At 27.0% G+C, this 14562-nt stretch overlaps 1 protein-coding gene across 3 annotated transcripts in view; it reads right to left on the bottom strand.

The window, feature by feature from the left end:
- The window catches only part of Fibp (acidic fibroblast growth factor intracellular-binding protein), a 61121-nt gene extending 47705 nt beyond the window's left edge, over positions 1–13416 (bottom strand). For 2 of the 3 annotated variants that reach the window (XM_071187975.2, XM_043042103.3), the window contains exons 1-5: positions 12924–13391; positions 11467–11662; positions 7808–7934; positions 5140–5240; positions 477–610 (exon numbers count right to left, since the gene is read on the bottom strand). In XM_071187975.2, the coding sequence (XP_071044076.1) occupies positions 477–610; positions 5140–5240; positions 7808–7934; positions 11467–11662; positions 12924–13008 (643 nt within the window). In that variant the 5' untranslated portion in view covers positions 13009–13391. Of the gene's footprint in view, positions 1–476; positions 611–5139; positions 5241–7807; positions 7935–11466; positions 11663–12923 lie in introns of all 3 variants that reach the window. The other variant, XM_016075661.4, reaches the window with a different exon arrangement.
- Between the last annotated feature and the right edge of the window lie 1146 nt (positions 13417–14562).

Below are 14562 nucleotides of genomic sequence, written 5' to 3'. Positions count from 1 at the left end.
ATTAACAAAGCTTATTCTTAAACCAATAATAATAAAAAAATTTTAGTTGGAAGTTTATTGAATTGTCTGCAATTACTTCAATACTTTTTCAACTCTAAAAATTATAAATGTTTTAACACACAATGGCATGTAATTTTAATAAACAAACATCGAAAATCTTAAAACAGCTGAAAAAGTCAAATGTTTTGTTTAGACAGGAAGAATAACAATAGAAAAAGTTATCAAGTAGCATTGATCTTTGGAATGTGTGTTGTAAAAACATGAAGTAAATTTTAGCACTGATGAAATAACTTCCAGGTACTTAATATCAACATGAAAAGAAACAGGTGCCTTTTATTCATATCAATCATTCAATCATTTGCTATCGCATAAACCCATGCCACTTAAGAATTATTCTTTTTAATGCAACTAATTTTGTAAAGGAAGATATTTAATGGATATATTTTTTTCTAGATAAAGATCAAATAATTCTTTACCCAGTTTAGAACATGACCAATTACACATCATCCAGTTGGCACAAAATAGAAAATCCTCAAAGGTTAAGTATTGGAGCTTCTTTCGGCTTGTTTCACACCTGTTATTAGTTAAATACATAATTCCAGCATATTTCCTTTAAAAAAATTTAATAGAAAAATTAGACAAAATTTTATGACAAGACTATCTTTAATTTCATAAAAATGCTTTTAAGAACAACAAAAGTTTGATTTTTTTTAATTTGCTACAGAAAATAGCATTTAGTTAAATAATAAGTAAATATGACAATGACATTGAAAGTTCAAGTCCCTTAATATTAATTTCAATATTTCTCTATATCTCAAACACTTAAGTTAACTGAAAACTTTTTGCACACAATCATAAAACTAATTTATTCAAAGATAACTTCATGGAAAGAGTAACTTTTTTTAAAAAATTATTTATTACGATTTAACAGAATATTAGGCAGAAGAAAAATGGTCAAAAAATTATCCAATAAAAACTTTGAATCCAAAAATTGGCAAATTTCCTACTTTTATAAATACTGCTTTCATGAGCACACTTGAAGAATTATTGAAAGAACAAGTGTAATAATAGAAAAATAAAACAAACTTTAGAGAGTGAAATAAACTATGAATATTACTGAAACTGAATATTAATATAAGTGTTGGAAAGAAAAAACCAATTCTGTTTTTGGTTTATTTTTATTATTTTTAATTGCCTTAAAAAGGATATCAAATATGAAGTTATAAGTTATCATCAGAATCAGGGATGAGAGTAGTCAGAAAGTAAAAAAGAGGAAATCCAAGAATGAAAGAATATAGGTACGTATATATATATATATATATATATATATATATATATATATATATATATATATACACACACACACAAAAATTTGACGAAAAAAGTGCGACTTTAGCCATGTGATTATAAATCCCGATGATTAATTTTAAAATTGTATGAATATGAAACTCTGCATCGAATTTTAAAAAATGTGAAAATACAAATCATGATGCGTAATTTTTAGATCACGTAAATACGAATCACAATGCATAATTTTTGAATCGCGTGAATACAAATCACAATGTCTAATTTTTAAAGCACGTATAATTACGAAAATCGACGTTTGATATTACAACCGCAATAGCGAATCACGACATTGGATTTTAAGCTCACGTGAATACGAATCGCTACATAGAGTTTTAAAAGCGTATAAATACAAATCGCTATATTGTATTTTTAAATCTCGTAAATAAGAATCGCAATTTACGATATTTAAATCGACTGAATAAGAATAGCAACGTTCAACTTTCAAATCCGGTCAATACGAAAATCGATGTTTGATAATAAAATCTCGATTTTAAAAATGCATAAATACAAAGCGCGATATTGGATTTTAAAATCTCGTAAATAAGAATCATAATGCACGATGTTTAAATAGCGTAAATAAGGATTGCAATGCGCAACTTTTAAATCAGGTAAATACGAAAATCGATGATTGATATTAAAATCGCGTGAATAACAATCGAGATATTTGCAGAGTCTGGACTTGGGATTTCTAAAAGGCTTGTTAGTATTGTTTTTGTTTAGACCTAATAAATAGAAATTTTCAAGATTAATTGAATGAGCACATAAATATTTTCACCGCAAATACACGTCTATATATATATATATATTTTTTCGTTTGCTTTTACGCCAGACAACAGGGTCACGACGTCTGAATTGCGAAAATACGAGCTATACGGCGGACGAATAAAAATACGGAAAATCTTATTTTCTGTGTGTAAAAGAGGAGAAAATAGCTAAAATAAGTAAAAATACGGAAGGGTTAGCAGCTAGGACATAGTTTGAATTTTCCGTTTATCTTTGAAAATCGTAAATAAATATAATTATTTTATTTCAAAGACTGAATTTTCAAAAAAAAAAATTCCTCATAAAATATTTTAACTTGTTCAAAAAACAATTTCCGCGGAAATTAGCGGGAAAAATGGAAAAATCTGACAAAAAGCGGAAATCCGCGAATCCGCAGAAGAATCACATCCCTGCAGAATTTATTTTCCCAAACAAGATTTATTTTTTTTAAACTGGAGCATTTTTTAATGTTATTTTTATCAGAATATCTTCCCTTTAGTTTACTTTTATTTAATTATGATGTGGCAGCACATTAATTCTTAATATAAACAAAGAGAGAAAAGGAAGCATGAAAGGAGAAAGCAGAATTTAAGAAATGTCAAGGAAAGTGGCGATTTTTTTATTCTTTGCTTATTTTTTAAATTACTGTAATGACTTTTTTCAATACTAATTCTATTACAATAAATATTCATAGAATAATTAAATTCCAATTAAGCAATAATAAATGATTAAGGAATAGAAATTGATCTTACTTATTTTTTCTCTATATATAACACATATTTTGGCCTCAGTTTACCTTAAGAAACTTATTATCTGGAAAAATATTTTACAGAAGTCTGGGTGATTTTGGATATGGGATTCTCCACTCTAAAATCGAATAACTAAATATTCCCTCCTCAGGTAATGTGAGGTGTGGTAAGGTCAGGTGAGTATAGCTTTGAATCAAGAAAAAAAAAACATTTGTTTTAAAACTGAGATTTAGCAGAGTTATGTAAAAAAAAAAGATGAAATACTTCATACTTTCAGGGAAATCTAAAACTTTTATAATAATACAAAATAAGTTGTAACTTATGAAAATAATCTTTTGTACAATTATTATTCAATTTTATCAAACAGAAGTGCATAAATTTTTAAAAAAAGATTAGTTTTGAGAAAATTGTGTCTGTTAATTTCAAAAATAGTTCATAGAAAATTATATTTTTCTGTCACTTTGTTAGCAGCTGATGGAGCTAAATAGAAAAAGTTACCAAAGGAGCTCTCTCTCTTAGAGTTCAGAACGTAATTATTAGATAAGAAATTATTAAAAATTTTTTTTTAAATTTCGACACCTATGTAACCTTTTAAAGTAAAGGTCTTCAATGCTTTTCTCCCAGGGTCCCAAGTGACCCATGAATTATATTTTAATGCTCTGTTGAGTCATATCTCATATAACCATAGGTGTAGCGTCAAGGAGGGCACACTTTTTGTGTTTAGAAAACTGTTCGTCTGTTTTAAGTTTTATACATGCATTTATATATAAACATACACATATATAAAATAATAAATAAGCATACATATATCAAACCTAAAATGAATGAACAGTTTTCTAAAAACCAAAGGTGTCTCTCCCGCACACTACGTCTATGCACATCACTGCAAAACAATAGTACTACAAGTTCAAATTTTGTGGATGATGCTCATAAGAAGATTGGTGAATTGATCTATATAGTGTTTTATTATGATGGATATAATAAAACACTAAACAAGTTGATTTGGACAAAGAAGAATAAAATGATAAAAAAAAACCTATTTGACAGATACTTTAAAAATTTTAACTACAAGTATTTCCTATGATATTTATGCTTTAGTTAAAATCAATAATGAACATCACTTTAAATTTGAAATGGTATTCTTTTTTCAATAAAAATATTTTTTGAACACAGTAGTAGTACTATAGATATATTTAATATCTTAGTATAATCATATTTTTTCTGTTTCAGACAACAGCAATTAAATTAATTCAACTTTATACCTATGCTTACTAACCTAAGCAAAACTGTAATTTTTCTCTTTTAAATTAATATTTTTGACTACATCATATTTTTTAGCAGGGCTTAAAAGCTATTTTGAAATGTTTCTGAAAGTTGCCAAATATGAAACATGGGCAGTAACTAAAAGTAATTTAATAATTTTATGAATTACTCAAATCATAAAGTAGGCAAAAGAAATTAATGCCATTTTTGAATTACTTTGACAACAAAAATTATAAAAGAATAGTTATTACTTCATACAAATTTTTCTTTTAATGATTGCTAGGACTCATGTTGTGATGATATTTGCTTTTCTATTTGATGCTCTTTTAAGGGTCTATTCAAAGATTAAGAGATACTTCTTTTATTTAAGGGAATTTGCTATTGGTTTCTTGGGCACTTTTTTACATTTTAAAATATTTTTGACAATGGAACAATATTTTATATGAAATTTTTCAAATATTTTGCCTTTTATAACAAAACTCTTCATATCTCCTATAAGCTTGTTTTTCTTGGGTATTACTTTTTTTCTAAATTTTCATTTATGTCAAATTTTTATACAAACTTCACTTCAATAACTCTTAATATGTACTTTTAATATATATCAATTTAAGAAAGAAGTAATGAATTCAGACTGGAATTCATGTTTAATAAGGGGATTTTTTCGATTTTACTGGCACTATTTGCTTTTTAAACTGATCAAAGTCTGGGTTTTAATGATCACATATATTTTTAACCAATAGAGTTTTTTCTTCAGTTCATTAAAAAATAAGTATAACTTGTGCTTAAAATTTAAAAAAAAAACATTTGAATGAAAAAAGAATTAAATTTAAACATTTCCATTTGTAGGTAAACTGTCTAAATTGTTTCCTTTAATAAGGAACCAGAAGTGCAAATTATGAAGTCCTAGTAGTATGATCATTTTAACTTATGTTAACTATATGATAAAAAGGTCCCAAACATAATTAAAACGAAACAACCATTCAATTATAAATAATTAAAATAAAAAAAAATTGCAAACCTTGCAAGATTTTCAGAAAGTAAGAAAGTTGAGCATATGCAGTTAACTAGATCTGTAGTAGTGTCTTCAACAACTTTATAGACTCGTTTCACGTTATCAAACTAACAGACAATAAAAAAATATAGAATTAAAAATTTATATGTGAATTTGTACGACTCTAGCGCTGTACAAAGTTTAAAGAAAAATTCCCAAAATAAAGGAAATATACAGTTTTATAAGCATCTTAATAATAAATTAATGTTTAAAATAAGTTTTATAGCTTATAAGCTTTCATAGCTTATATATATCTTGTTTAAGTAATTGACTTAAACAAGCATATATAAGCTATGAAATAAATGCTATGAGCTGAAATTTTTTATATTTTTTATAAAGTTTGAAAAATTACTAATTAGAATGATTTCAGTAATTGTTAGAATTAATAAGATAAATAGAATACTCAAAATATTCCACTTTTAGAAAATCCTATTAGTTACTCACAAGTATTTTATGTAATGTTCTGGTATAATATTGTGGATCCAGAAATCATAGATAGAAAAAGATCTTGATTCTGAACAACATTCTTAAAACATTGCACCTAGTTGCAACAGTCAGAGTTGTATCATCCCTGAATACTTTGAAGCACAAATATTGTCAATTTTAAGAATTTAAAATACTCTTATTTCAATGAGATTTAAAGTTGAAAGCACATATTTTTGAATAAAAATAAGGTAAAAGGTAAAGCAAAAATTAATAAACAATTAGAAGAAAAACTATTTCAGATTACATAAAGGTATTCCCAAGAGTAGAAAATTTAAACTATATACAAGTTATGGGATGAATGAAGGCGTGATGCGACTTCTACTCACAGAGAAAACTTAAGTTTGAATCTCAGAATTAAATTCATTCCAAGATTCGCAGGGGATAGAGCGTTCGCCTCCCAATGAGGCGGGATGATACAAGTCCCAGGGCTCAAGTCCCAGTCGATACGAATTCCGCACCGGGCTTGCAACGACCACAGTGCTGACATGACATATCCTCAGTGGTAGATGGATCATGGGTTAGAGTTCCTTTCCGTCAGGCTAACCATGGGAGGTTCTCGTGGTCTTCTCCAATGTTGGTTAGCTCAACCAAAAAGTCCTCCACGAATGCAAATTTCTCCCAATACTCAGGAGTTCTCTTGTCTTCTGGATTGGGTTCAACATTACAAGGTTACGGAGTTGAACATCAGTAGTCGTAAACCCAAAATTGGGTCGGCTGTTCCTCGACGGTTATTAAAAAAAAAAAAATAGTTGACTCAAAGAATCCTTCTTTTACACAAGTATATCATGATAGTAAATAAAAACACCGGATATAGGAAAGTAGCAAAGTTCTCTTTCATCCTCATGTCTTTAATTTAACCATATAATTTTTTGTTAGTTTTGTTTAAAAAATTCATAGTTTTTCAATTCTCCTAATAGGTTTTTTTTAAAAATTATTATGAAACAATCCAAAATTTTATAGCAATCTTTCTTAAATAGCCCCCAAAAAACTATTAATTCAGTAATAGGCACTGCAGATAGAACATAATTCTTAAATGAATGCTCAACAATGCTTTATAGATCAAACGAAGAAGTAAATTCACATTTCTCCTTTATCAATATCAATGTTTGATGTTTTGATATTTAATGATATTAGGATGCATTAATGAAATTGACTTAAAATACTTATGCTTAATAAAATTTTTTAACATTTTTATTTTTTTCATTTTAATTTACAGTACTGTAGTAATATTGCATTTATTGATCTAGATCTCATTATCACAATCAAAAATTAAAAAAAAAATTGTATAAAAGTAGGAGATCTTTAGCATATTATTCTATTCTACACTAAGAATTTTGGCTGAATTAAAGAATTGGTGAAACCTTTACATGGCTTACAAGAAAGCCACATACTTTTTCAGTGTTTTCAAATGGTAATTTTACATCAGGTAAATTACATTGAACAAATTTTATTTGAGAAAATTACCAAGTTCAAAACTGCTTTAATCAGTCATTAATAAACCAGACTATTTTATGTAAGCCTACTTTCAAGATTTGAGGTTCCTGCAAAAATAGTTTTTCCTGTGATAGTAAACTAAAGCAACATCTTTTAAAGCAAATGGAAATTTGATAAAATTCTTATCAAACTTTAGAGCAGCTTTTCTAGTTCACCAGACCTTTTATATAATTGTTTCAATTATTTGTACATAGTGGTGAATTAAGTTCTTTTAATTCTGTTCCCTTAAAACATTAATGTATAACTTTTGCTACAGCTAGAAAAAAATATTTTCTGAAACTACAGAAATTCAGGAGTAGTTGGAGGGTATGTTTAATGAATGTACTGAATAATTTTGACAAAAAGGATGCATTAGCTTAATAGAACAATATTTTGAAATGTTTGTTAGATTATGTGAAAATAAAGTTCCACTAGAAGTCATTTGAAAATTTCAAAATACAATATCAGAATACTTCTTTTTTATATATTTGTTTAGAGTGAAAAATATAAATCTATTAAACATTATGTCAAATTATTTTAATCTCTGATCTTTCACATATAATGTTTTAAATCAATAATTATATTTCAAACAAAATCATATGATTACTAGCAAGACTGAAATCCTTTATTTGTGAGATAAAGACATCAAAACCTTAAAAAGTTAAAAGATGCATACTTGTCTGCGACAGCTTTTAACTTGAATGCCAGTTTTCTCACTAACATCATCTAAATCTTTACGATTGCGAGCAGACAGTTTTTTCCCCAGAAACTCTCGAATGACTGCATCATCGAACTCATAATACCTGAAAATAATATCAAACATTTTAAAATAGATGAGAAGTAAAAATATAAGAAAATAATCTACCTTAAACAAAACACTTATTCCAATTTAAATGAAAGTAAATACATCAATCCACAAAAACATCAAATTAATTCTTAATGAAATTATTTTGCTCATTATCTAGCAAAAGCATTTTCTCCTATCATTGTAATGTTTCATTTATAGAGCAAAAGGAAAAAAAAAAAGAAAATTACAGTGTTTAAATTTTAATATAATAATCATCTTTTTCAGGACCATCTCAAGGGTAAAAGGTTTGCCTAAGGTGTGAGTGATACTCGACTTTTAAACAAATATTTTGTTTATAGTCTTAAATTAAAAATGTTAATTCTTATAAGAAAATATAACTGATAGTATTTACATAAATTTTGAAATAAAAAAAATGTTTCATACTAAGTGGGGGCATTTTATTATTCATATTTTATTTAATCAATTACTTTTAAAAATTAGAAATATAATATAAAATGCCAGTTGAGCATTACTGCTTAAAATCATAAATAGCATTTTTACAGATTTGATATAGACTATTATTTTCGCAAAAAGCAACAAATATTTTAAATAGTTAAAAACATTTCTGATTATTCTTTATATTATGACTAAACATAGAAATCTCAATTACTATCAACATTTGAGACTAAATAGAAATTTGGTATAGACTTTAATAATGATATTAAAAATAAAATCATATGTTTGGAGAAATACAGTAATCCCAAATCATCATAGAGTGACCATAAAACTTATGTTAAAATATAGATTCTAAGAAATCATGGTAAATATTACTAAGCATTTATTAGCAAAAATGTTTTGGAGAATTTTAGAAAGCTATTTCACATAATAATTATCATTTTCAGAATTTTCAATGCAGATTCTGTTAGAACATTGTGTGCATTTCTTAGGATGCAGTATAAAAATTCATATCAATCAATATTTAAAATGGGAAAAGCTTTTTAAGGACTTAAAATTAACAGTGGTTTGTTGCTTTAGGGCTGCTATAATTACCAGTGGTTCGCAAGACTAACAATCAAAGTAAAAGGATGGTATGTTGTTTTGGTTTTATGATATTTAGTTTCATATTTTGGCCTGTTTCACTGTTACAAAATAACATATTTCATCATAATGTTGAATATTACACATTTTTCGAATTACAATCACAGTTAACACAACAGTTAAAACATTACAAATAAACAGTGAAATTTTGTACAGATTAGTAATATCGTTATCACTGGTCCATGGATCATTGATTGAATTGTAATGTCTACCCTTGTTTATATTGGTCACACAGTCAATAATAAATCTTATTTTAGAATTAAGAAAGTGAAGAAATAACACATCTCTTCTTAATGGATCGAGAAATCTAGATTTTTCAACAAATTATTTAATGCCTCCTTTGGTTATAATTAAGATTTTTACCTTGTTTAACATGCCTATGAAATTTTTGTCTCTTCTCATTTTCATAAGGTAAAATTAAGTATAGATTTATGCATCATTTAAAATAGAATTCTCATTTTTACAATAATACATCATATATCATTGATATGCATTAACATGTGAAACAAAATCTTGGTACTCCTAAGGAAATAAGCTTTTATTTCCTTCTTACAGGTTTAAAAAAAAAAAAAAAATTCAAACATTTAAAAAAAAAAAAAAATACAATTGTGGTTCAAAATTATTATTTTTAACAAAGAGTAAAATTTGCACAACATTCTATCTTGCAGCTGAAGAAATATATAAAATTTTTTTTATCCTAATATTTTTTCCATCACTGTATTATATATAGAAGCAAACTATAAAGACTTCTGTATTGCCAAATCATTTTAAATTTTCATATAATCATATTCATTTTATTTTGAAAATACAAGCTACCAAACAATAAAAGAATTAAAAGGCTTACTTTGAGACAATGAGGAGCCACTCTATTTTTTGTTTTTAATTATTATTCAGGCTGGATATTTATTTTAACAGGGGCAATATTATATCAAGTCATTATCTAAAATAAGATTTTAGTCAGTACAACAACATAACAACATAAAACATAAACCCAAAACAGCATAAAAAAGACTGAAATATAAAAACAATGAATATATAATAAGCAAAATACAGTAAGAGTATAGACTAAATTTCATAGATTCTTTACATTAATCTGTTTTTAAAATCCTTCAAAAATTAATTATTTTTGTTTTTCAGTCTGGGACATTGTTTCTGAATAAGCTTTTTGTTTCTGAATAAGCTTTTCATTTATAACACTATAAGAGTTTATTTAAAACATATACAAAAATTCTTTTTTTATCCTTATGTCTGATGCATTTATGAATTTATTTTTAAGTGTTAAAGAGAATGCCATTAACCCCTTACCTGCCGAGTAAAATTTACGGGATTCACTCCCCAGTGCCGCCGTTTTTCGCTCAAGTGTACTTTGTTACGCGGTGTTTTGGTGGGGGAAAAAAAGATGCATCACATTCATTGCACTGATAGCGGGATTCTTGACGAATATACACGGGAAATGAAAGCGAAAGAAGAATAAACCATGCCTTACTCAAATAGAAACACAAAAGCAATAAATATTATGATATAACTTTTCCAACACATCCCTTTCCCATTCCCCCTCCCCCGAAATTTGTAATACATTCATTGCAAACACTTTCAATGACAAACATTGGCAAACACTCTCAAGGTCATTTTACTGCATTCAGAAGGCGGGGGTGTAGTTCTATTTATAGCAGTGCAATGCAAAGCGTATATATACGCCTACGGCAGTTAACGCATCGTCTGGCCGAGACGTAAATATACGCCCGCGTAAGTTAAGAGGTTAAGCTTGTAATACAATTTTTTCTTTAAAAAAAAAATCTGTTTTTAAAAACTTAGAACCAAAAACTACCAGCTACAGTGTTGGCATTTAAAAGTGATGAATCAACTTCGTTTTCATACTAAACAATTTAATATTGTTAAATTCATCAAAAATACTAACAAAATCAATTTACATTATAATAAAAATAATAATTAAATACATACAAACAAAACTAAGCATCATGAAGCTATAAATAAAAAGTCAAGAAATTGCTAAAGAAATAATAATCCCCTAAGATCCTTTGTTTACTATCAAAGAATTATTTGAAATTAAACTTTAAAAACAGTAGAAAATAACAGGTATTAACTATCTCCTGATCAGTTTTCTCGGTGGTGAATCTATGGATTGGATTAAGGGAACAAGATCAATTAGACTATAAAAAAACACATTATATAATAGTATTGAAAACGATGCTAGATGACACACTTAAGTAAATCCAGTTTAAGATTCTTTTAAGGCACTGATGACAAATGATACTTAAACTGAAAGCATAAAGTACATGAACAACAGTCAATAATAAGTTTTGACTCAAAATAAAAGCAAACTGAAAATAAAATAATTTTTATTTTATTTTTATAAACCATATTTTATTGCTTAGTTGGAACTCACTTAAAGACGATCTCAATATCTTTAAAACATCAAAATCACTGACCTTTCAATCAACATTCTTTGAATACTTGGTGCTATTTGAAATATCCATTGTTCGGTTAATCTTTTGGGATAATGAAGCAATCTCTCAAGCATTTGGAAAGTACGATAGTGGTCCAAAACATCACTGAGCAACATACCATAATCGACATCAAAGTTTTTTAAAGATCCATGGATAAGAGAAGTTGCTCCGTCTGATGCTAAAATAGTTAAAATATGTGGCACAAAAATTTTGAAAAAATATACAAGACAAAGGGAGGAAGAAAAAAACAATTTAAAATGTAATGACAACAAGAAAAAATAATTTAAAAATGAGGAAGAATAATGTAAGCATAGCAAAAACAACCAGAGTGAGCCCATAATCAGCACAAGTGGCTAGATATTTGCAATAAATAAAAACACAACTAATAATTAATGATTTTAGGATAAGAAAGAAATGGTAATTAAAATTTATCTGAATTGAAGAAAATTTTCATACATAAACAATAATTGTCGTTAACAAGCTTAAAATTAAACTGTTGCATTTTGAGTATGCTTTATTTTTCATGATCTTTGATTGATTTAACAACACACAAAAAATCAATAAGTGTTAGAAATCAAATAATCAGCAACTCATCCAAATACACCCTCTCACAATGAGCACAGTAAGCTTTCTAAAGGTGGTTTGGTACATCAATCGTCATCCAACACAATGTGAAAATTCTTTTGCTAAAAATAGCTGAGCGAAATCAAGAGTTTGTGTATGCCCGAACAGACAAATTATGCACTTTGTTTACCCATTCACAACCCCTTCTATACACTGTGCTAATAATACAAATTATGATAAAAAATACCTAATTTTGGAATATTCCGAAGATTAGACTATCATTTTATTCCAAAATGATCCTCTTATTATTTTAAAGTTTGATCATTATTTTAAATTTTGATTATTATTTTAAATTTTGATTATTATTTTAAATCTTGATGATTATTTTAAATTTTTTATCATTTTAAACGCTTATTTATTTATTTTTCAGTAGTCAGGAAAATTACAGAAAAAGGAAACTTCTATTGCTTAGATATTTTATTTTAATAACATTAAAGAACATCATCAAACATAAATATTATTTTGCAAAATCCTTTTCCATATTAAAAATTTTCTTCTTAATTATTAAAAAAATTTAGTATAAAGTGAAGTTTACAGAGGAAAGGAGTAGGAATTTTTTGTCATAAAGCAAACTGATAAAAACTTTTCATTCTATACAAAATTTTAACATTAAGTAAAATATATATCTCTGGGAATTTTACATTAAACATGCTACTTAAATCTCTCACTAGTAAAATTTAGTGAAATAAAGTTATACATGTTTGGCTTCAGAAGTTTTCTCAGTCATAGAAACATATAGAATAGCAGTTTTTATTATAATGATTGCACTATACACTTCAAATATATCTTGTTTTAATAGTAATTTAAAACTTTACCTTCTTGACCAGAAAGCCACATTCCGTAAATCTCAGGGTCAAGTAATGTATTATTGCCAACAAATATATCTATGTCAACATCCATGACTATTTCGAAATGATGAGGAACTAACTTGAAGATCACACTATGGTATAGATACTAACTATGATATTGCGCCTTTCAACTAGTAAAGTTAGATCCAGAAAAAAATATTAAAATCCATTTTTTAAATTTTTTTTTTTAGCTAAAGATATCAATGCCAAATGCATACATTCTTAACCTTAAAACGCTAACTCTTACAGGAAAAGAACTCTTTGTTAACTTATTTTAATCCCTCCTATTGTTTCAAAGAAATGCAAAATTTCCGTATACATTTAAAAAATATTACTAAAAAATAAACGAAGAGACAGTCATTAGTCGCTACAACATCTATATATGTAATATTAGAAAAAATTTAAAGTTTTGCTTCTAAAACTTTCTCTGTTTATGGTTACATAATAATTTTGTAACTTCATACCGTAAAAATAACTCAGCTTGCATATCGCATCGACATAATATAATGACGTCATTACTTATTTCGCTAAATATCTAGATGGCGCACTAATGCTGAAGGATAATATGGAGAACTAGTAAGTGCAGTAGAATTTGCTTAAAGGGAACCACGAAAGGGACGGATTTTTTTGGATCAATTTAAAATTATTTGCCACCATTTTTTTCGAAAAATTCTTTTATTAAAAATTCACTTTTTTCACGAAACACATTAGAAAAAATTGTTATTCATATTTTAGGGGTAAAAGATGAAGATATTTCGCACCTGAATAATTTCGTACCAATTTTACAAGATGTTTCATAATCATCACTACTAAAATTATTTAGATTCTTTTGCATGAAATCGGATGGTTTAGAATAAAGCTTAAATGAGAAAAAAATAATAATATTTAAAACTACAGATATAGAGCAAACTAAATATTTTTGGTTTTATATACGTTTTCATAGTTATACTTGTTATTACCCTTCGGATCTGCCTTGTACCCGGGTAAGGATAGGGAATTTGATATAATCTCTAGTTTTTGAAAGAAAAAAAAAATCTTTTGTTTCTTAAGAATGTGAAAATGAAATTTGTATATAGAAACATTTGCAGCTCCTTTAATTAACTATTTAACATTCTTAAAACAAATTTCAAACTGGGAACTTCTTTTAGCCCCATGTTTTCCTAAAACTGCAAAAGAACAGACCTGAGATTCTGGGACTGGATACTTATTTAGAAAAACCTCCCTTCTAAGGCGTGGAAGGAATTTCAAACTCTATTGGTTGGCTTAGCAAACAGTGCTGTAGATTTGTTTGCTTTGTTTAGATGTAGGAAAAGTCTATCACAAAATAAAATCACATTGCTGTACAAATTTGAAAAATATCTTAAAAGAATACTTCGAAACTTAATGACAAAAGCACTTATCTCTTATCTTTGCATTATAAGCTATTTCTTTCTTCTTCTTCTTTTTTTTAAAAACATTTTTCATGCAAATTAGGAAGGAATTTGAGGAGATGCTCCAAATTATTTCCAAAAAACAAACAAAAAAAAGGGATAATATCCCTTGCTTGTGTAAACTAAATAAAATGAATAAATGTGTAGTCACATAAACGGAAGGTTGAAAAGTTTTT

Source organism: Parasteatoda tepidariorum, chromosome 11, assembly GCF_982258835.1.
Source record: "Parasteatoda tepidariorum strain Cologne lab strain chromosome 11, Ptep-v5.0, whole genome shotgun sequence".
Taxonomy (NCBI): domain Eukaryota; kingdom Metazoa; phylum Arthropoda; class Arachnida; order Araneae; family Theridiidae; genus Parasteatoda; species Parasteatoda tepidariorum.
Note: the sequence above shows the minus strand (reverse complement) of the source record. Positions and strands in the feature narration are given on the sequence as shown.